The sequence below is a fragment of the Sporothrix brasiliensis genome (genome assembly GCF_000820605.1).
Source record: "Sporothrix brasiliensis 5110 chromosome Unknown Cont18, whole genome shotgun sequence".
Taxonomy (NCBI): Eukaryota; Fungi; Ascomycota; class Sordariomycetes; order Ophiostomatales; family Ophiostomataceae; genus Sporothrix; species Sporothrix brasiliensis.
The window spans coordinates 1167966-1190855 of NW_024467137.1; the positions used below are offsets into that span (position 1 = coordinate 1167966).

At 52.4% G+C, this 22890-nt stretch overlaps 5 protein-coding genes across 5 annotated transcripts; 3 read left to right on the plus strand and 2 right to left on the minus strand.

Moving 5' to 3' along the window:
• Nucleotides 1-308: 308 nt before the first annotated feature.
• On the plus strand, nt 309-682 carry SPBR_02123 (uncharacterized protein; the record flags this gene model as incomplete). The annotated part of the gene is made up of 2 exons (XM_040760430.1): nt 309-397; nt 472-682. 2 exons carry the CDS (start codon nt 309-311, stop codon nt 680-682), a joined length of 300 nt encoding a protein of 99 aa, XP_040619323.1.
• A 709-nt stretch (nt 683-1391) lies between these two features.
• SPBR_01860 (thioesterase family protein) lies at nt 1392-2466 on the plus strand (the record flags this gene model as incomplete). Its single annotated transcript, XM_040760170.1, has 2 exons — nt 1392-1421; nt 1720-2466. 2 exons carry the CDS (start codon nt 1392-1394, stop codon nt 2464-2466), a joined length of 777 nt encoding a protein of 258 aa, XP_040619324.1.
• Nucleotides 2467-2760: 294 nt separating this feature from the next.
• Nucleotides 2761-3612, minus strand: SPBR_01966 (uncharacterized protein; the record flags this gene model as incomplete). The annotated part of the gene is made up of 1 exon (XM_040760275.1): nt 2761-3612. One exon carries the CDS (start codon nt 3610-3612, stop codon nt 2761-2763), a length of 852 nt encoding a protein of 283 aa, XP_040619325.1.
• A 2448-nt stretch (nt 3613-6060) lies between these two features.
• SPBR_01406 (ADP-ribosylation factor) lies at nt 6061-8314 on the plus strand (the record flags this gene model as incomplete). The annotated part of the gene is made up of 4 exons (XM_040759717.1): nt 6061-6844; nt 7120-7448; nt 7515-7538; nt 7637-8314. The coding sequence occupies 4 exons, from the start codon at nt 6061-6063 to the stop codon at nt 8312-8314; spliced, it is 1815 nt and encodes a 604-aa protein (XP_040619326.1).
• A 6211-nt stretch (nt 8315-14525) lies between these two features.
• On the minus strand, nt 14526-16047 carry SPBR_01645 (uncharacterized protein; the record flags this gene model as incomplete). The annotated part of the gene is made up of 3 exons (XM_040759955.1): nt 14526-14633; nt 14808-15736; nt 15822-16047. The coding sequence occupies 3 exons, from the start codon at nt 16045-16047 to the stop codon at nt 14526-14528; spliced, it is 1263 nt and encodes a 420-aa protein (XP_040619327.1).
• Between the last annotated feature and the right edge of the window lie 6843 nt (nt 16048-22890).

The following is a 22890-nucleotide window of genomic DNA, read 5'->3' on the forward strand; positions in this document are numbered from 1 at the left end:
CAGTCGGGTTCAAAATTGTACAATTTAGCATAGCATTTCACAAAACGTATCGCATTCATCTCCCTCTGTCTGGTATCCTGTTTCGCCTTGCCACGTCGCCACGTCGCCACGGCACCGCGCCGTCCTACGCATCAAACCAGTCCAGCGGGTCGTCCTTGGCAAACAGCGACCGGAACGACTTGTGTCCGTCGGCGGACTCAATGTCGGCCGTGTGGAAGCTGTGGAATTTGGCCGGCTGGTCCGGGCCCTCGGAGAACGCGCGGAAGTGCACATAGGCGGTGCGGCTGCCGCTCTGCACCAGCGCCGGAATGCGCAGCTTGCCAAACAGAATCAAGCCATACGCCGTCGAGGCCACGCGCACGAGCACAAAGTCGTCAGCCGAAAACGACGCCAGGTCGTGATCACTGATGTTGCGCTAATCACAAAGACGTCAGTCAACAAACACTCGCAGACGGATCTATGTTTCTCCAGGTTCTGCTGCGAGCAAACGTACCGCCACTGCAAAGCTCTCGGGCTCGTGCTTGTCGTGCTCGTGGCGCAGGTGGACGAGCTGCGTCTTGAGCTCGTGCTCGATTTCGCCAAAGGCCGTGACGGATGCCGCCTTGGGGACATGCGCCTCGCCGAGATCAGACGTCTCTTTGGTAGCCTGTTACGTGTTACACTCGGCTCTGAGATGCGGTAGATCCATTGACGACCTCACCCGAGTCCAGTTCAACCCACCATTTTAATTCGTTTGTGTTAAAGTTTGTGATAGTTTGCGTTTCGTCGATTTCCGTTGTTGCGAGGAAGAGGAAAGTGTTTGGAGAAAAAGACGGCTTATTTGTAGTCAATTGGAATCCTGTAACAACCAAGAAATACGTCCTGCGTATCCTGGCATATCCTGGCCGACAAACATGCAAAACGAATGACGAAATGCAACAGAGAAACGGGGTCGAGGGATGACGCCCCCCTCGTCACCTCTGTTCAGATCTTCAGGAGTGACGTATCAGACAGCTTGCTAGAGAGTGCTGTGACGGCAGTGTTACTGTAGCGCATAGTATTGGCCCCGCACCAGCTCTCCGTGCAAACAAGATATGGCCTGAAACGTCCTTCGTGGCGGTGCCTCCATCAGCCACAATCTAGCCAGGTACGACGTATTACAGGGGACCTGCCCGCTGCGTTCACCGGCACAAACGGGCCAATCACAGCGCGCATCTTCCGTCCGGCCATCGCATCGAGCCTCGGCGAAAATAAGGCGCAATGACCGGCTTCACACAATTCAACTGACAACGATCTGGCGAGCACGAGGAACCCCAGGCTGGGCCTCCTTCTTCCTGGATACGAACTATTGGCAAACCGCGGCTTCCACGTTCCAATTGGCTGCTGTTGGCCGTTTGCGGACCTCTTTCGCAATGTCGACGCAACGCGCACTTTCTGTGACCGTCCGGCCATTACTGCTCCGGCAGTCACCTCTCTCTGCCCCCCTCTTCCAGAAGCAAAGCCAGCAGCGGCCATTGCAGCAGACCCTACGATTCTGTGGCGTGCTCTCACACGCGCGAGTCCTCGTTCCTTTATTGCGGTCAACACCTTCCGCATCTGCGATTGGCTTCGCGAACTTCAGATGTAAGTGACCCTGCAAGCTCTCCCAGCACGTGCCAGCACTAAACCGAACTCCTAGTATACTCCTCTTCCGCCTCACCCTACGCACAATCCGTCTACGAACCGCCTCCACCACCCCAGCCAGAACCCAAGAAGCGCTCCCGCACCGTGCGTGCGTTTTTCTTCCTTGTCCGCGCCACGCTGTACCTATTTGTCGGCCAGTTCGTCGGCTACATTATCGTCAGGCGATACTATGCGCCCAACGGCCCCGTCTACGAGCCCGAGTTTGATAGCCTCGAGGACGAGCTCGCGGCCGAGCGCATCGCCGAGTACCTCTTGGACCACCCCTTCGTCCAGAAGCTCAACGACGACCCCGACCTCAAACCCACCCACCCCCACTACAAGCTGCCGCACCTGTACCGCCACGGCAACCTGACGGCCGGCACGCTCGTCGGCCCCGACCTGATGGCCGTCCCGCCGCTGACGTGGCAGGACGACCGCGGCGAGCGCCTCGTCATGATCATGCACGTCGGCCGGGGGCTGTGCGGACACCCCAACATTGTGCACGGCGGGTTCGTCGCCACCGTGCTCGACGAGTTCATGGCGCGCTGCTGCTTCAAGGCGGTGCCGCACGGGATTGCCATGACGGCGCGGCTCAACATTGACTACCGTGCACCGACCCTGGCGGGCACCTACGTGGTGCTGACGGCCGAGACGGTCGAGGTCGACCGGCGCAAGGCGGTGGTGCGGGGCCGGCTGCAGGTGCTGGGCGACCCGGCCGACCCCGACACAGAAACGGGGGCGCTGCTGGCCGAGGCGGAGGGCCTGTTTGTGAGCCCGCGGGAAGCCAAGGCCCTGTCGGCTGTGGCGAAGCTGGTGAACCGGTGAGCAGGGACAGCACGTCCATGGCGAGGGCTGCGGCGTGCTTTGGGCTACACAGCGCGTGCCTTTCTAGAGCCATGGCTGTGCGAGAAAAACGTGTAGTTACAAATACAACACATTTTTTTTTCATGGACTGGCCGTTTGATTAACGTGTATGATTCATGCCGTCGTCTACTAAATTATCGTACAGGACCAGGGACTCCACGCCAATGAGTATAAAAAGCAACAACAAAAATAGACAAGAAATACGCCAATACTATCCCTCCACGTATTAATCGTACACCGTGCAATGTCATGCATTTATAGCAGGTGCGTCCCCAGTGTCAACAGTAGGGGAAGAGCTGCGGCAGCCACAACCTGCCATGGCACTGGTGCAAGCGCCCGTGCAGCCGAGTCCTCTCTTGTGTTGGTAAACGGCGACGAGTCGGTCGTGTCTCTTGCCGGCGCGTCTTTCGTGGCCGTTGCGGCCGTCTTGGTTGTTGATGTGGACGTTGTGTCGTTTTGGTCGGACGTTGTCGCGGGTGTCGGCTCGGGCGCCGGAGACGACGTGGCGGGCGGCGGTGACGGTGCAGTCGTTGCCGAGGTGGTTGTTTCCACAGCGGATGGCAACGTTGACGACAAGAACGTCGCTCCCCCGTTTGGCAGCGTCTTGGTCGTCTTGGCCTGCGCCGTGTGCGTGCTCCGGTAGATGGTCGTCGTGGCGTGCGTTGTTATGGTGGTCGTGCCCCCTGTCGCCGTCGGCGCGACGCCCAGCACCGCCGATACCAGACTGCTCGCCGACGACAGCGCCGCGCTGATACGGCTCGCCGGCACGCTCTGCTTGTCTGCTGCGCACACGTCGGCCACGACTTCCACAAACTGGGCGTCGATGGTGCCGATGACGCTGTTGGCCGTGGCGGCGCTGGCGTCGCCGTTGCTCAAGAGGCAAAACTGGGCCACGCAGGACACGACGTCACCGAGGAAGGCGGTCTGGGCCGACGCCGCGCAGACACAGCTGGTGTCTCGGGCGCCGCAGCCGTTGTGGTTGACACAGAGGCCGAGGCAGCCGGAGAAAGCGACCTTGGTGGACGAGGCCGAGGCGAGTGTGGACAGGGACGTGACGGCGGCGGCCAGGGCGAACGCTCGTTGGCGGGCCGTCGTCTGAGAAGGCATGATAACAAAGGAAAGGGAGATGAATAGAAAGGAAAAGTTGTGGAGGTTTGGTTGTCCTCCTGGCCGTATTTGAGTACTGTCCTTTATGATTTTGTTTTGTCGTGAGAGAATGGAAGGATATTGATGTGGGATAAAACGACTGTTTATGCGACCAGCGGCAAAATTAAAAGGCGTACTATGGAAGACGAGAACCCAAAAACAAAAAAAAGACGCAAAGGCGTAAAGACGCAAGGGAGCAATTAAGACAGAGTATGAAGTTGAAGGGAATAACAGGCGCAGGCGGCTATTTTGGAGGAGGCTGAGTTGTGTGCAAAAGGTCCGAGATACCAGCTGGACGGGAAGAAGCGAAGAAGGAGAAGCAAATATAAAGTGGCGGACGAGGTCAGGTAGAGGAGAAGAAGTGAAGAGACGGGAGGAGAAAATCAAAAAGAAAAGGTAGGATACACGACAACCAAAATAAGGAAAGAAACGATGAAAAACAAAAAACAGAGACGTCCGAGACAAGTCAGGAGTTGCCACACGACGATGGGCCACGGCCAACCTATATTTTACGAAGCCGAGACAAGCCTGAGTGCAGAAGAGGAAAAAGACAAACTGAGAAATGGGACATGCGAGACCAGGGGAAAACAACAGCAAACGGAGAGAGCAGTCTCGTCCAAACTCTCGTGCTGCGACCAGGAGCAACGACCAACCACATGAAACACACGACAAGCACACCTCTCAAGGTCTTTTACGCTCCTCGCTATCCATACGCTCTCCGTCGTTCAAATTGCCAAACACAAAAGGCTGGGTGGCCAGAGCGGGCCATTCAAGCTCGGCCAGGGTCCGTCCCCTTTGACAAGTTTAGAGTTTCGGACGCCAGCCGCTAATGCCCTTTCAGCGTGTAAGTGGGGTCCGTGTGTCGACTGAAGCAATCGCCTCAACTTGGCCATCACCAGAGAACCATTACTCGACGATCATAAGGACGGACGAACATTAGGAAGTCAAAGACGCCAAACTCGACGAAATCAAGGAAATCAAGGAAATCTAGAAGACCCAGAAGACCCAGAAGACCCAGGAACCTAGGAGCCTCAGGAGATCAGGAAATCCAGGATCCAGCAACCGCTTATTACTGTGCAGATCAAGCAATTTACGCTCAACCTTAAAAACATGACGGCTCCGCCAAAGCACAGCGTTGAAAACGCCAAAAGTATTCCTTCACGTCACTCAAGATCGTGCCATTCAACACAAATAACGAGAAAGCAAAATGCCTGAAATATTGCCGAGACAAAAACACCATGTCTTTCCCTGCACTGAAGCCTCATTTCGCGTGGTATTTTTGCCGTATCCTAAGATACAAACTCGTGGTCCCGTCATCGTCCCATCACTGATTCGTTGGCTGCCGTCGCAAACATGCCGTACTCTCTGTTTAAAGCCCCGAAAAGGCAAAACAGGTTCTTCTGATCCGGGCAGCCCCAATCCCAGCGTCCACGCTTCAAATGTAGAATAGCCAGACACCTTTTTTTTTGTGTCTTCGTCACAAGTGTTGTCCGTTGACCATAGTTGATTTCTTCGTATCTCTTCGAAAGCGTAGTTTGGTTTTCATTTCTGCTCCCGCATCGTCATCCTGTCCATTCCACAGTGTAATCCTGGGCTCGACCCCGTGTTTCATGTTTCAGTCTGGAGTACCCGTCATCCACAAAACGACTTTTAACCACAACGAATCGTTCCTGAAAGAAAAGACCACAGTAAAAACGAAAAGCTGCCAAATTGTGAGGAGGCCAAAATGCAGGGCAAGTCGCGTCCATGACATTAGACACTCTCCAGCACGACGCCTCATCTAAAGATGCATTTACCAAACTGGAGAGAGACAAGGTACTCCTTCATTACATGTATCAGTCTTGACGTACATGAATACAGCTGCAGCCCTTCTTACTGCGACAAAGTCAAGCCTGCACTTCGCATTTGTGTGTAACGCCCCTTCCCGTACGCTTTTGCTGCCGGAAGGCTGTGCCAGGAACGTGAGATGCCCCCAACGGCTGACCCCATATTACTTGTCCTCGTGGAGGCTGAACACGCGACGAATCACCGTTGCGTATCATGCACTCATTGCGCCAGCAGGTAGAAGAAGTCCACCATCCAGCTGATGGTGACCGAGGCTGATCACCACCATGATTTCGACCCTCTTTCCACCGCAGATCTTTACAGAGGTCCTGCTCTGATAGCGTAAAGACAAGGCTGCGTCTTCATTCTCCATGGCTCCTTCCCTCTTTTGTTTTCTTCAGGCGCTCCTTCTATCCTGAGATAACTTCATCGTTCTTTCCTCACGTGGTTATTTATTATCTGGTGTCACCCAGATGACAAAGAGCTTCAAGGAGACTGTCATCGCCGCCTTTTTCTCTCCGTGTCCTGTAAAGCGCTCAAATACGCTGGCCACCGTAATACGTCATAGCGGCCACAACCACGATCATGGCAACACCGTCCACCGCCATTTCAGGCGGTGCATCTGTCAACCCCCTACGGATGCCAGAGCCATCGTTTGACAGAATCTACTCTCCACCTCCTCAGCCTCCACCAGACGACATCCTCAATGTCTTCCGCGACTTTGACGATGCGGCCGTCTACGCCCAGGTGGTGGCTGAGGCATTTGCCGCCTCCGCCAAGAGCTTTGTCGTCGACTTTGGTGATACCACGGCCCGCGTGGCCGTTGACCTGTCGGAGACGCAGATCCTCCAGCTGCTCGCCGAGGGCGACGGTGACGGCGACAATTTTGTGCCCCGTCATCCATCCGCCCCAGTCCGCTGGATCAACGTCTGGAATCCCAGCGCCCAGCAGGGCATCGTCGAAGCCATCGGCCGGCGCTACCACTTTTCCCGCCGTCTCACCATGAGCATTTGGGCCTGGGACCAAGTCAAGGCGAAACTGCTCGAGGCCAAGTCCGCCGAGGAACTTTGGCGACGTCCTTCGCCCCCGCAGGCTTCAGCACCACCTCCACCCCCACCACAGTCAGTGGTCGACATTGAAACAGGCGCCGTGGCTACCGCTGTAGCCTCTCCGGCGTCGAACGGTGTTGACAGCGACGGCAAGTTTGGTGCTTCATTTGTTGCCGCGCCGGAAAGCCCGCCTGCCGGTGGTGCTGCCCTGGCGTCCGCCGCCGACGATGCCCTCGACGCCATGGTTTCCAGCAACAAGGCTGTCTTTCAGATCATGCAGGGCAGCCTCAACTACACCACCATTGACCAAGAGCAACATTGTATGTTTTGCTGATACCCCTCTGCCGCTGTCAACCGAAAAAAAAAAAAAAAAAAAAAAAAAAAAAAAGGAAATCCCATATATACTGACCCCCGGCTGCAAGTCGTCTGCATAGGAGCCAACTGGCTGCACCAACGACCCAAGGGCCAAACGAAACCTAGCACAAGCCTGGTACCGCCAAAGCACTGGTCTTGGTTCGTCTTATGTGACGATCGTACGTCAATGCACATCGCTGTGGCCTCTCACGAGTGTCTTTCTTCTTTCTAACATGAGTAGATACGGTCATCTGCTTTCACGAGGCGGCATACTACGAGAAGACACCCAAATTTGCCGACCGGAAGGCGTGGGAAACGGAAGAGCTCGGGCACATGCGCTCCAACACGCTCAAGGTCTTCCGCCAGCTGTCAAAATGGGGCCTCAAGGAGGACCAGCACAAGTTCTCGCAACTCACCTCAGTCCGCCAGCCGGGGCGGCGCGGTCCATGGCCAGATAGTGCAGCTGCCCAGGGTGTGGAGGGCGCGAGCAACCTGTTCTACTACCTCTTTGAAGACTACACGGCCGCCTTTGATGTTTTGAACAGCTCCAAGGCGGCCCTCGACGATATTGTAAGTCTCCCAAGTAGTACGCGTCCTCATTTCACCGCAAATAATTTGGTTGCTAACCGCTCACAGAGCAGCATTGTTCTTCGAACTGCGGTATGGCACAGTCGAGTCTACGTATATCTTTAGAAAGAAAGAAAGAAAAAAAAGGAGGAAGAAAATCCTCCACACACGAATACTAACATGTTATGTAGGACTGGAAAAAAAGGGATGACACAACCAATGTGATTCCCAGCTTGTACAAACTTAACAAGGAGATGCGCCAGCTGCAGCATCTTTTTTCCAACTACAATACTCTGATCGACCGCCTCCTCAGCCGCAACGGTACTGAATCAGAGGCCAGGAACAACGGAGAGCCAGTGACAAGCCCAGGCCCAGGTAATGAAGGCGATGCCCCTCCCCGTTTTCTCTCCCCCAAAGCCGTGAACCGGTTTCGGCGCCTCCAAGTCCAACTCCAGTCCCTCATGCTCGACGCCATCCAGGACTGTCTCGACGAAAAGGCATCGCTGCAGGACACGTACTTTCATCTCATCACCCAAAAGGACTCCCGCTCCACCGAGCGCCTCACCCGCAGCGCCACGTTGCTCGCCAAGCTCAGCGTCTTTTTCCTGCCCATCTCCTTCATGACCAGCTACTTTTCCGTTCAGATCCCCGACCTCACCGACGGCTACACCGCTCGTACCTACTGGGGCGCCTTTGCCGTCATTGCCAGCGTCTCGTTTCTGAGTCTGTTCTTCTTCAGCAAGGTTCTTATGTTTCTTAGCGAGAGCCTGGACCACTGGGCCGACAGCGGCTCGCGCTGGACCTGGGAGCACATCGGACAGCGCAAGCGTACTAGCCGCCGGACCTTGCAGGCCGAGGAGGATACGTGACGCCAGGCGCTCGGGCTCACACGAACCAAGTGTTGAAAAACAAAAAGAAAACAGTATTCCTCATTCTTGGGGAAGCATATGGGCTGCGCGCTTGTTGCTTGTCGACTCATAGCAATGAAACGGATGATGACGTATCTCGCGTTTGCAATTAACATGTGAATATGGCCGCGATGGTTTTGGGGACAAGTGCTGACAGCAAGAGAGAAAACCAAAACGAACCAATGCAATCGGCGCACTTGGCACTCTCACTGTGCATTTTTCTCACGTCCCGGACTCGTTCTCGAACGTTTTCCACATTGCTACGGTTTCTTCGTGCTGACGATGTCAGCCCGCCCCCTTCTTTTCAGCCCTACAGCCCCAGTTTAGAGTGCTGACAGCCAGAGTTCGTCAGCACGAACAAATCAATAGTGCGATCGTGTTCCGAGAAAAAAAAGAAGAAAAAATGAGAACCGGCAACATTTTGAAACCCGAAATAAAGCAAAAAAACAATATCATGCACGCCAAGCGCCTCCTCACCCGCGTGAACAACTCGGAGGTCAATATTTAATGGATATTTATGGAGCTGGCGACTGTCGCCAGCAGTGTCTACCACAGTACAAACCTCAACGAGGTCCAACATGGTACCACAAAACAATCCCTGCGAGCTGGTCGTGCAACAGGTGATCCAGGCCAGGACCTTGCCAACACAACGACGAGAACGACCGGCCTTAGCGTCCAGCCGCACGCGTCGTAACCACCAATGGCATCCGATGATGTGCGGCATTTGACGTGTCGTCGCCCTCTGCCGTTTCCACCTTTCATTACACCCCTTCAAGTATAGGTCATCTCCACCCGTCCTTTTTTCGAGGATGTCCCATCCTCTTCGTTTCCCCCGTATCGGCACGTTTTTTTATGAGCTGCAAGATGTCGCGAAGACCCCTTTTCACCCCTTGGTCCATTTGCATTGCGACTTCCTCATTTTGCTCGGAGCAAGGGCCTATCACGTCCCATGAGCACCTTGGCATCCGAACGAATTCCACAAAAAAATCCTTCCAATGTCGAGGCAAAGGCACTTTTTCGAACTGTACGACATGCTTTAGAAAGCCCTTTTACGACTGCCTGCCTCGTACGCGGTGCACTTGGCGAACTTGGCCAAAAAACCAGTCGCTCCAACACGGCACCCGCTGCTGTTCAACTACGGGCCAAACAAAAGAGCACAAGACCAGGTCAGACTCGCACAGTCAAGACTGCCCTGCCGGCCTAGCCTGACCCAGGCGCCCTGCATCGGTGGCGCTCCAACAACAGTCCCTGGCAGCCATGTCAGCCTGTCGCTGTGATCCGTGCCGAAGAACAGACACGGCCCTTTTGCCTCTTTGGTCGTTTTGTGGCGTCCCATTGCCATGCCTTGTGCCGCCTAACATGGTGCCCTTGTGCTTCCCATCGGCGCAATACCTCTGTAAACAGAACAGCACGAGACATGCTGGTGCAATGCAGCTTTGCCCAGCCTTATTTTGCTCGCCTGGCTCGTCATCGTATGGAATATTTTTGCATGTGCTTCGTGTAGCCTCACGTTTTTCTGCAGAAGAACAGGAGCAGAAAAGTGTCGGCTGGCCTTGGTGGACGTGATTCCACACTAAAGTTTCGGGTATTACAGCGCGCATTACAGTGAGCTTCAGCTCTTGGGCCCCAAAAACACGAGTGTCCTATTAAGGAAGGCGACAGAAAAGGGTGGGGGTGTTTATATAAATCCCAACTGTCCCTTGTCTTCACCGTTTTAAGTTTTATGTTCCTCTCTTTTATCCAACGAAAAGTCCTTGTGGATACGACGATGCCCAGCACGGCGCTCTGAATAGAAGCTCTAGTCGAGTCTTGTATGCCGATTGTCGTCTTGTGCATTGGCATTTCCATGTTGCGTTTGTACGATGGCCGTTTATTTTTTTCCTTTTATTTATTTTTTTCCTTTTATTTTGTCGTTTAAATGTCGGTTGGCTTTTCGCCTCAGACATCCTGTGGGGAAAGCTTGAAGCTGGAAGCTAAGAGAAGAGGCGCGCAAAAGTGTCAAAACGGTGGCGATAAACGTGACGAAAACAGTGGGGTCTGTATTCTGTACCGATTCCAAATTATGGTTTTGGCGCTAGACTGCGAAATATAGGTAGAGAAAGGTCCGAGACGACGGACGTAGACGCTAACACACAATAGGAAAAACGGTCGCTCAAACGTACCGTTTGCTTCTCCATTTGTTGCTCGGGCTTAAGTTGCTTTCCCCGTCCCGATTGGCAGCTAAACGATGAATTTGGAATATCTGAAAACAACAAAAAACGAAAAAGAAAGTATGGAGTCATACAACTGAATGTACGGAGAACCCAGACCTCGACGGTCAAACGTCGGGGACACAACAGGGGTCTATCGACAAAATACGAGAGCAATCGTCCTGGCACAAAAGATGCACATTGCCACTCTTCGACCTGATGGTAACGTTGAAGTTCGGAGCATGCACGGCATTATTATTGGGGAAACGGAGAGCCTGCCATGCGCCTGGGTTCAGTACGTATTTTGTGTATTTGGTACTTCTACCTAGTCGGTGAACACACACTCCGACGTTCCGCGTCCGACAGCGAAAGACAACGATCGACGTGGTGAAAGTTGGCAGACTGACATACCGGTGGCAGGCAACAAAATAGCCCGGACAATTCGGGGATTTCAGCCGGTGGATGCGGATCAAATAAACAAAAAACACAGGCAGAGAGGTCGCGGTGCAGTCCTGCCAAAAGGCGCTGTTGGGGATTTTGGTATACAGGCAGTGACAGCGTTCGAACCCAGCATTCCGGAGATAGCTTCATATTTGGGGAGTTTTAAAAAAAGAAACGATGAATGTACAAGGGACAGCGCGTCTTGCCTCTTACTCCGCACTCCGTATCCATACTCCGAACATGGCGACTACCGCTATTGTGTCCAACCGTTTTCTTGCCCAGACACCTTTCTCCTTCTGTCGTCGCCTTGTCCTCTGTCGATTTGGCGTCCACCGGCACATCCGACGGCCTGCATGGTCTTCTTTCGTGATGCAGGCAGCTGCCGCGGATGCCTGAACCGGCCGTCGAATCTGATGTCGTGTTTGCAGCCACAATGCATCGTTCCCGGAGCACTCGGCCTTACTCTTAGTCGTGTGGTTCGATCATGCAGCATATTGCTTTTTGTTCGTCTTGTTCTCGTCGTTTCGTCTCGTGCCTCATTCTCCCTTCTTTCCCCCCCAAAGTCTTCACGCACTCGAGCTGTGTTCATTAGGCATAACGCGCAGAGAGCCTGCCTGCCGACGACTCACAGACGGCCGACGGCGTTTCTTTCGTCCGCTGTGTCCACTTTGGACGGCGGTCTCGAAAAGGCTCAAACAAAAAGACGATCTGATGATCGCTTCCTTTCTGGGTGTGATCATTCGAAGTCCTTTTCCTTTTGTTCTGTTTTTCTTTTTTTTTTTTTTTTTTTTTTTTTTTTTTTTAGCAAGATTCGTTTCGTTTTCTGGTTCACTTTTACACTAGCAACGTCGCCGTGTCGGTCTCTGGGTTTCGGACTCCGAGATGTTCTCTGCTTTGTCGTAGTAAAAGCGAAAAGCAGGCAAATGGCAAACGAGCGAAGCAGGCACAAAAAAGACTGGCGAGAAATTGCCCCGAGTTCCGGTGTCCCTCAGGGTGTCTGGTTGTGTCCGTCCGAACGCGTCGGATTTGTGTCTTTTTGTGAATTTGAAATGTGACCCCCGCGGGCCCCGTCGGTCCAAACATTCCCGGTCAAGAGAATCGTTGAACGGTTGAAACGTTTTTGTCGATGTAACCCTTTGACACGTCTTAGCGCCTAAATGTATTAACTGTGAAAGCCTAACATCTGGACGCACCATAGTAACCAGAATAGACGGCCGCCGTGAGACTGTGGAAACGTCAGAAGCTTCTTGTAGAATCCTTGTTATTATGGGGAACCTCTTCCCCAGATTTTTGTCATGAAGTCAGTATTGTCTTCGCTGGAGGGATTTGCATCTAGAAACGGACAATCCATAAACTCAACCCACACGAAGCCTCGATGAGTTCTGAGTAGTAGGTAGTAACTACTTGGCAGCCATCATACGAAAGTATGAGGAAACCTCATCAACAGCAGGCAAAAAACGCATACACACACACAATTGGTGATTCATGTTAATAGTTTTCAAAAGCCGCTCAATTCTGCTCGGACGGTTGACTCAAAAGGCAAACGAGGGCCAGAAATACTGGGTATATCGAGTGGTTACACACGACACACAAACAGAAACAAGATAACAGAGAGGCGGGGGCGCCATGCATTTCGTGCCTCTGTTTCTTGTTGAGAGAATATATGCACTTTGACAGGACACCAGAAGGCTACGGAGAAGCTCAAAATAGAGCACCTTCCACCTGCCCAACGTCTGCCACGTCTCGCGCGACGGTCGTATCAATTTTTTTTTATCAAAAGAGGGAGTTGGAGAGAGAGGATTTTCGACAAAGGATGATCTTTCCCTGGAATCCAACACATATGGGACCTAGGCGATCGAAGCTCTCTTCGTCACCGCGCATTCGGTCTCCACTAATTCCCCGAGCTCGCTTTCCTCTGATCCCTCTCCTTTGTTCCTCCTGGATTTCACAATTTCACAGGTTTGTTTTACAACTCCTTCTGATCCTGAAGCACTTACTACGTAACCTGTAAAGTAAAAAGGCAGGCGCCTAGAACCACAATGTCCAGGTTGTGCCGTGCCTGTAATCCTTCCTGTCGTCAACGGCTATATTCTTGGCCCCCAATTCACAACAGGCCCGCATTAGACCATATCCTCCAATCGTCCAAAGGATCGCTCTGCGCCTGTTTAATTTACGAGGAGGATCCTTTACACACAGGCCGACCTCTTCGTAAACGTGCCCTCTTGCCGCAGTACAATTTGGAAGGAAGCCGGGAATCCAGCAGCAACAATGGAAATGGTGATCCTACTCGGAGGCGAAATACCAGAAAAGCTGCGATTCAAACAACAGACGGGCCCCTTTTCATGCCCAAAAAACCCGGGTGAGTTTGGGGGGGCGACGACTTTATCGTATATATACATGCCAAGGTGGTTGGGGGCCGTTTCCACATTTACGAATTTGTCGTGGCCCACGCCTCCGTTGGAGTGTTGTCCGTGTTCTTCGAAGTCCGGCCCTCGACCCATCGCCGACCGCTCCGAATACGCCCCCTCCATTCTATTGTACCCCCCCAAATGAACAAACGATGGCACTATGCATCCCGAGCCGTCTCAATCGCAGCATCTATTATTTTATGGTGGGCTCGATGTTTTATACGACGACCGAAACTGGGCTGAACGACGGAGTACTCCGTACACAAGCGTAAATGGGTGTATTTTGTTATGTACGGAAGCAATTGCATCTGCACTTTCTCTTCTACCTGCTGCTTCCTGGGCGCCATCGTAATACAAGCCCACGTTGGGGCGTAGGGTGGACATGTATACCTTTTCTTTTTTTCGTTTCTGTTTTTTTTATGTCTTGTTTCTGCACGAGTCGATTGGAGCAAGATAGAGTCTTTCGGGACGCTTAGGTAGCTGTTGAGTCAAGAACATGTACATGTACGACACAAAAAACAATCAGAATATAAGTTGTCGTGTGATATGTAACTTAAAATATAATTGGCATAATGACAAAAGCAGAAAAAAGCAAACCGAACCGGCGCGCCCCTGAAACCCCAAATTGTCTTGCCAGTTTTGTATTCCCTTGCGGCCGCCCTCAATCATGTAATGTAGGAGTGTGACGAACAGTAAAACAGAAGCACAGTTCTAACGCTCGTCGAAACGATAATTTGCAGTTAGACAGAGAGAAAAAAACAATAACGTAAACCAACCACAAAACGTATATCCATACCAAAAGAAGTTGACCAAAATAAAGAAATCGTGCATAAATTCATCGAAAACCAAGACTCTCAAAAAACCCAGAGACAAGAGAGTGTATATAAATAAGGCAAACCCGCAGAAACAGAGTATCATGAAAATAAAACGACGCGAAAAGAAGCAGGACGAAAGAGAACCCGTGAGGAGTGAGAAGAGAAGGAGTCGCACGTGAAAAGATGTAAAGGAGACCAGCCCGTTTAGATTTCTTGTGTAGTTCTTTGTTCTTTATCCTCCCGTAGGAGCTGCCCATGTTTTGTGTTTATGGGTTTGCGCGTTTGTTTGCTGTACAATAGACAAAACACCATGCACGCTTTACACAACCAGGCTGGGCGAAGCCATGGACAGAGGCGTCGTCGGGTATTCGTAGCCTGCGTCAGAGCAGGTGGTCGAGTGGTCGTACGAGCTCGACAGTGGAGGGGTCTGAAAAGCCAACCCATGTCAGGACGTGTTTAAAGGGAGGAGAAATAAAAAGGACCGCAGACAAAAAAGAAATTGAACGAAAAAAAGAAAAATACAGGAAACAGACATTTTGTGTGATTTTTCTCTCTTCTTTCCATTTTTTGTCTGTTCCTAGGAGGAGCGTCGCAAACTCACATGAGGGTTGGAGTCGTAGGGGTTCGCGGCGTCCATGCCGGCCGTCGACAGAAAACTGTAGCCCATGTTGTACGGTGCCATGGTCACAGCAGCGGCAGCCGCCGCAGCCGCCGCGGCGGCCGCGGCTTCGTCGTCCCGCTTCAGCATGCCGTCGGTAAAGTGGTTCATGGACGGCAGCGTCACGGGCACGCTCGCCGCCGCCATGGCCCACTCGTTGTACTCGTACGCAGACGCGTCGGTGCGGTAGTTGCCCTGCTGCTGGTGCTGGTGCTGGTGCTGATGCTGGTGCTGGTGATGTGGGCTGTGCTGGCTGTGGTGTTGGGGCGGGCTATGGCTCTGGCTGTGACTGTGGTGCCCGCCGTGGTGGCTCGCGTGAGACGCGCCGGCGTGTGCGGTTGCTGTCGTCGATCGGCTGCTGCTGCTGCTGCTGGTCGTGCCCATCATGACGTCCTCGGGTGCCGGGTAGGACGAGTAAGCGCCTGCAGCGAACATGTTCGGCGGGGAGTGCGAGCGATCGCGGCTGTGTGTGGCGCCGCTGCTGTCATAGGCCCCGCCGGCGGCCGTCTGCGCGGCAAAGAGCATGTCGTCCTCGGGGTTCAGCGGTGGGGTGAACTGGTTCTGCGAGATGCTGTTCTTGTGTGGCGGGGCCATCTGGTTGTGCTGGTTGCTGTATGGCGACGTCTGTCTGTGCTGTTCCTGGTGCTGCTGCTGTGCTGCCGCCAGAGCGGCCTGCTGTGCGGCGGCCGCGGCCGACAGGGACGAAAGCGTGTGCTGCTGCTTCTTGGGCTTGCCGTTCTTGCCGGTGCTGCTGCCGCTGCTGCTGCTCCGGCTGCTGGTGGCCCCAATCGCAGCCTTGGCCCCAGGGATGGGGAACTCGGACGAGCCGGCGCGGCGCTCCAGGTCCTCCAGCCGGCGCTTAAGCTTCTTGCCTGCGTTTGTTAGAATTCGTGCTCGCACTGTACCTCTCCCTCTCTCTGTCTCTCTCTCAAAAGCACGCAAAGGATGAGTGCCTACGGTAGTTCCGCTGGGCGATGCGGTTCTGTATCCGGCGGCGCTCGGCCAGGTCGGAAATCTTGGTCCAGTCCTCGTCCGGATTTGCGGAGCTGCTAAAGGCGCTGCTGTTGCTGTGGTTGGCGTACTGTCTTGACGGGCCCGTGGCCACGGGTGCGGCGGGAACGACCTGTGTGGACATGGGCGACGCATACGCGTACTGGAGGTGTTGTGATGACATGCTGTACATTGCGGGCGGTTGTGGTGTTCCAAGCAAGGAACTGTGCGTGTGAGGATATGTGGAAGTGAGGAAGCTGTGGAAAAGGAGACGGTTGAGGTTGACGACGAAAAGAGTTGGCGAGGAAGAGGAAGGAGGGCGAGGAGGATATTATATTAAATGGGAAGGAGCGAGTCGCTTAATGTCGAGAGCGAGGTGAATGTGAGGGAGAGGAGGAAGCAAATCCAAGAAGGGACGGGGGATGTCTCGAGTCTTAAATGTCAAGGACGAGGAAAGAAGCTCGACCAGGAAGACGAGGAAACTTTATGGAAGATAGAAAAAGAAACGTAAATATGGGGTGTATGATATTGGAGGTCCAGGAAGAACGCGGTCAGTACAGAGGGGGATGCCTGGTATTAAATATTCTCCTCCAGGCCTTTGGACAGAAAACGGACATGCTACGCCATGCCTCGAAGGATTAGACAAACCCGAACAAGAAGAAAGCTGATCTGGAGGAGATGGCACTTGGGTTGAAGGATGGTCTTGGGCGGTGGTGTTTGTAAGTGGAGGCGTGGATGCACTGACACTGGGGCGGGCTTTAGCGGGTTTGTAGGGGGAGGGGGGGGGCTTGGTCCACTGAATGCTGAGCAGGCAGTTCCTGCCCTACGGGGACCGTTTACGAACGTCCCAAAGTAAGGTACGGCTTGGAATTGCACCCCCCTCTGCCGCTCCTTCCCTACGCCCCCTCTCTCCTGTTGACTCGACGTCCACTGCACACGCCCCCTCCATTCCTTGCACTTGGCCCTGAGAAATGTCCCCGATGCCTTTTCCCTCGTACCTTGTCTCCTTCCTCTTTCCTCTTTCCTCTTTTCCTTTTTCTTTTCCTTCGCTTTTGTTTTATTGTTTTATTCCTTTTGATTTCATGTTATTTCCTATCTTAATATCGTCCTCTTCCCAGCCTGGAAGATTTTCTTTGTTGCTGATCGTTCCTTCCTCAACCCGTCAAAACCACTAGCGCTCTTCAACGGCCGCTGTTTCCTCCGTTGGAACCAGTTCGCTTCCTGTTCCATTGCTCTTTCCTTGGCTTGGGCTACTACGATGGACACCTGCCCCGTATGGACCGTATCAGACCAGTCCGTCTTGGATAGACCGTATTGCATACGTAGAGACGAGACAAGTGGACAGAGCACAGCCAAAAAGGATCGACCTCCCAAGGTTACATGCAACCCAAGGCGCTGGAAAGCTCATTGTGTCTCAAACGGCCCATAACCACCCACCCAGAAACTGTCGTTACATGCCCTGCGAGCCGGCGCATGCACGTCCCTCTCCCCCCTCCCTTTGCCTGTAAATGCACAAAAGCATGGAGCACTCCCCCGCCTGAAGGCCAGCCTTATGGGCCAGTTTGGCCGTCAGATAGGCAGGAATCCGCCTGTGGTGTTGCGGTGAGTGGTTTTCTGCAACGGTGCACAGGACATCCTACGGCCGTTTCGGGCCACGGGGTTTACGGCTATACGGGCGATGCGAGTGCGAGGACCGGAGGATGGCGAAGGCACTCACGCAGCAAGCAACAAGGCAAAAACAAACGGAAGACATATACGAGAGACGAAGAAGCCAACGACAAAGATAAAGACTGGAAACCAGTGTTAAATCAAAACCACGGAATACGGGAAACAGACTGGACAGGACATCTATGAGCCCATATGCATGTCCGTGTTGCCGTTGTCGTTTTACTTGCCCATTCTGTCTTTTCCTTGTCTTCTTCTTGTCTTTGCCGAATCGCAATGTGATGGGTGTACGGAGTTACAGATACGAGAATCAACTGCTGCATATGGACGTCGGATGTAGGCCGTCGTTCCTTTCTATGCCGATCGTTTTGGCGACATGAGAAGGGGGAAAAACGGAAATGGAAATGGACATGGAAACGGAAACAAAGAAAACAATCCGAAGCGCGAGCAATACCCCCCTGTCCCCAATGGAGCAAACCCCAAGAACCCTGGTCCGTTTCCTCTTTTGCGCCCTTGCAACGTTTGTCGATCGGTTCGTGTTTGAGGGGACAGGAAGGACAGAGAAACCGCTGCAGCCAAGGAAAAAGAACGGATGAACAAGGAAACTGAATGGGAAAAAGAAAAGGGGGGGGAAAAACGGCATAGAACACGAGAATCATCGTCTCCAGATCCAGGAAGCGCCAGGGACGTGGGCTCGAGAAAATCAATAGGCAGATGTGAACAATATGTGATTGGGAACGGCTTCTTTGTTTTCTAGGGTGTATGTCGCAGGCACAAACTTGTTATTATTTGCTTTCATGTAATTCCAATCACATTGTCTGGATTCTTTCTCAACGTCCTGTTTATCTTGACAGAACTCCTACACAGAAACGTAAACTTGACTTACAAACAAATACTTGGCGCGACATTGTCGTCTTTGTCGTTGTCGACACTTGTTGGTCGGCAGCCGGAGGTAAGAAATGGGTTCTGCCAGTGCCAAATCCGTTGTAGCTCTTGGGCGTCGGCAAAACGGTGAGAAGACACATAAAGTCAGAAACGGAGCCAAGCTCGAAAGGAACAGAGTTGCAGTGGGAACGGTGGGGCATTTGGGAGCGTGGCTGAGGCGCTTCTTCTGCAACTGCAACCTTGCGATTGACAACTGGACGACAGGGCCGCACAGCACGACAGCGTGGCTGAAGGCGGCGGGTTTGAAAGTGGGCAGCAGATTGGCAGCTCCGGCTGTTCTAAATTTGAATTGGCCTACAATTAGAAACGAAAAAGGCTGGGACGAGTCCTCTCCAATAAAAATAAACAAAAAACGGCTGCCGGCTAAGGGAGAGCCGAGAGAGCTTGACCCAAACGAATGCGCAGCACAGGCGACGAACCCAGAAGCGCCCGCAGGCGCCGAAAATAACAAGGACCATGCGAAAGACGCTGTTTGACGCCATTCCAAGTGCTATACGATGCCATACGATGATACCGTCCCCGGATCTGTCTGTTTCCTGTCATCCAGTCTGCCCTGCAGAGCCGGGAGTGTTTTGAGCCGGGGAACTTAGGCGTCCTGGACAGGGACAGGGCGAAGGAGGATGCCAGACAAAAGTCCAAAAATGATTCCAAGAATAAATCAACGGCATTTTGGTTGACGAGAGTGTCGGTGAGCGTTGGCTTTGATGTACTTTTGCTATGCTTGTCGGCAGGGTGTAATCGACAGGGTGTAGTCAACACTGCTCGGCAGATTGCAAATTGGTCAGCGGCAAAAGATTCCAGACCACACTCTACGACGTTTCTGATGACGGATCGTCCTGTATCTAGTCTGGACGTGCATATTTGACCACAGCTAGCCGAAACAGACGATGACTACACAAGACGACACAAGACGACACAAGACGACACAAGACTGCACAAGACCGCACTCCGTCATGGCACGGGACTTTGTTCGCTTTCGTCTGTCTGCTTTTCTCTTCTCTGCCGTTGACGTCCACCAGTCTCGCCAGACAGAAAATGCGGTGTTGTCTCCCTGCCGTGTCATGCAATGCCATGCTGTACGAGAATTCTTCCTCCCTACAAGGCGAGAAAGTGCATCAAGCACACCGTTCCATGAATGCTATGCAAAATAAACCGATCTTGCGGGCGCAAGCTAGGTGGGCAGGCCATTCAGCGAATGCGCGTGTGCTCTGCACTTCGTCACGGAGTAAACGAATTGTCCGTGGTTTTAAATCCGTTCTACGCATCGCAGACGCCAACCACATACGAACTGTCTGCCAGGTCCCGAGCTACACTCGTCTGGGACCATTCGTCTTGATAACCGACTGTTGCTGCTGTTCACTTTTTCTTTTTCTTTTTATGTCCTTTGTCTTTATTCCCTCTTACTGTGGTTCGTATTCCTCGAATCGGTGGGATTTGCGCTATTCTCCACACCAGTCTTCTTTCCTTGGAACTTGTCAATTGAACATGACCTGAATTGTGCGTGCCCATGTGAGCCCTGAAATGCGGGAACGATGCAAAATGAACGCATTGGCTACATCGTGGAATAACGATAGAAACAGGGGACAGGCCATCACCATGTCGCCGAATGCGGGCACGAGGTGAAAAGAGCGTGGAGGTGTACCCTTGTCATTGTTGTGTGTTTGGCCTTTGTTGATTCGACTACAGCAGGACGAGTGCGTATGAGGTCATTCTTTGGAATTGTCGGGATTTTGGGAGATGCTGGAAGTTGCGAATTGGCCGAGAACTCGGTCCCGAACAACACTAAAAGGCCCCAAAACTGATCGACAAACCTGCCCTATTGGGGACCGTCGTCACAAAGTATTGTTCGTTGATCCCATGGATCGTCGTTTACATTCCCTTTCTTCCCAGGCCTTTGTTTCGTGACGGACACACTCACGGCGGTCACGTTTGCCGCGCGACGGGCGCCTTTTGACAAATAGAGGTTCGCCGTACACCGTATCAAGAACCTGGTTTCGCTTCATGCGGGCGCAGAGCGGATACGAGTGCAACGTCCAACGCTTTGCTCTCCACGTAATACGTCGTAAATACAAAATACCAGGAGTGGAGGCAGGACAGGCTAACAAACATACGCCGTAACAGGAAATTTAGGCGCAAGCGTTGTAGGGCAGAGAAGACGGGGTTCTTATCACGCGCTTGTTCTTCCTGTCCATCCATCCCGAGCGAAAACATGTGGGTGACTTTTGTGGGTGCAGGCGTGAGACCAGAAGCGCGACCGAGTGAGCTGCTCGAGGCATTTACACAAGACAAGAGCATGCATCGCATCGCAAGTCTATTGTAGCACAAGATGGAGACTTCCACGCCCGTGGCCGTCAAATTCCCTCATTCCCTCATTCCCTCTCCTTCCCTCCCCTTTTTCAGTAACATAAGTGAAAAAGGCTCGTTGTACATATTCAGAAGTAAAAGACGCACATGGTATCTACCTTCTCCAAGTCTCACTGGAGTCGGCCCTTTCAACGATGCACGTGCCTCTGTTTGCTGATAGTGGGTATGTGCATAAAATGTGGGAATATTTTGAAGTCACAGGACGATGCGATATGGAGAACATACTTCATAAGCGGAGATGCTTGCTTCAAAAGCAAAGAGGATACAAAGTGACAAACGTCTTGACCAGACAAAAGGCGTAGAGGCCAGCGCGACACGATCTAATGTGCCTTCTTGTTAGTGTACGACGTATTACGACAATGGCCATATTGAGCAACGGTGTCGGGCCGCGGCTTGTCGAACACACCGGAGCTGCGCCGTAATCTCTAGTAATGGAATGAAAAAAGCGGAGAGCATATTCAAACTGAACGGTAAGCCGCTTTGCCTAGCTGTTGACACAACAAAGTGTACAAAGTTATGGAGATCAAGACAGGAAGAGAATGCGAAACAGAAAGAGAAAGAGAAAGAGAGGAGCAGGTCCCATGTGCCTGATTCGTCTTCCCCATTTTCCGAGTCGGTCGGACTCGCCGTGAAAACGAAAATCAGTCAGTGCCAAAAAGTTGGGGTTAGCGGTTCCACGGACTGAGTAGCTCATTGTCAGTATTAGTCCGTCTAAGGGCCTGGGGCCTCGAAACCTACGACCTGTCATGCGTCGCGCATGGGATGCAGTAAATACGTCGTAGAGTTTGTTGAGGACGTAGAGGGATGAGGACCTGTTTGGGGTCGTCCACCAATAGAGGCTTATGGGTGAGCATGTGACTGAACTGCGAGAAAGACGAAACGAACACTGGCTGGGAAGACGATACAAGTGCACAGAGATCTGAAGGAGAAAACACATGCACGGCCCGGTTGAGGCCGTTGCTATGCGTTTCTTTCCTTTAGTTTGTAATCTCTTTCTTTTTCTGTATTTTTCCCTTTATTATTTTCTATTTTCAAAAATCTTTCTATTTGTATATCCTTCGATTTTGTGCAACACGTTATATTTTAGGACATGGGGAAACACAAATACCATCTCAAGAGAATGTAAAGGTAAATAGGATGGCGCAACACGAGAAGAAGCGAACACAAAGAGAAACAAAATGATTGCGCAGTCCGGAATACAGAACTGCCCGTGCCTGTCAACGAATGTGTTGGCTTGCCATTCCCGGATACCGTCCTGTTTTTGACCGACAGCGTTCTTTTATCGTCTCGCTAATTCGACACCGAATTCCGTAGGTACTTTGCCGAAATACTTTGGATACTATGGATACTTTACAACCGCAGATCTCGAAAAGTCCAGCCACGCCATCGATCGACGAAACGTGACTTTTGTCTGGAATCGGTGTTACTATTCAACCGATCGTCCTCATTTTTTCGTGTCCTTCGACTATTCTTACCTTTTTTTGTACCAGCAGACCTGGGTAGCACAACATCCTCTCGGTATCTTCAAGAGTCGTTGAGGGCTGCTCTTGACGCCGTATGTCGTACTTTGATTATGTTAAGAAAAAAGGGAAACTAGAGAATGTGCAGAGCATTATGAAGTCATTTGGTAAGTACGAAGTACTTCGTACAAAGTTATGGAGTACTTTGGATGTTTGGCTCTTTGCTAGAGTGTGCGAAGACAAGCAAAGGTCCAATGAACGACACTCCGTGCGCACTGCTTCGCGCCGTCTCGCCAACTCTAATTAAGTGGGCAAACAAGCCACGGCAAGAAACAAAACGGAGACTGTTTGCTGGGGCAAAACGGACCACTGGCAGGGCTGTGCACGGCCGGAGTTACGGGGGCCGAGTCCCCGGCGTAGCGATTGCTCTTTCTACATTTTGGGCGCAAGTCTACGGTTGAGTATCCACCTACCTGCCAAACTTGGTAATTCTCCCATCACAATCTCCGTACTCTCGGATTTGCGTCGGCTTAGACTACGCAGCACACGTGCTTGTTTGCGAAAGCCCGTCCTGCCCATCTCTGCAGAACACAGCGTGCTGT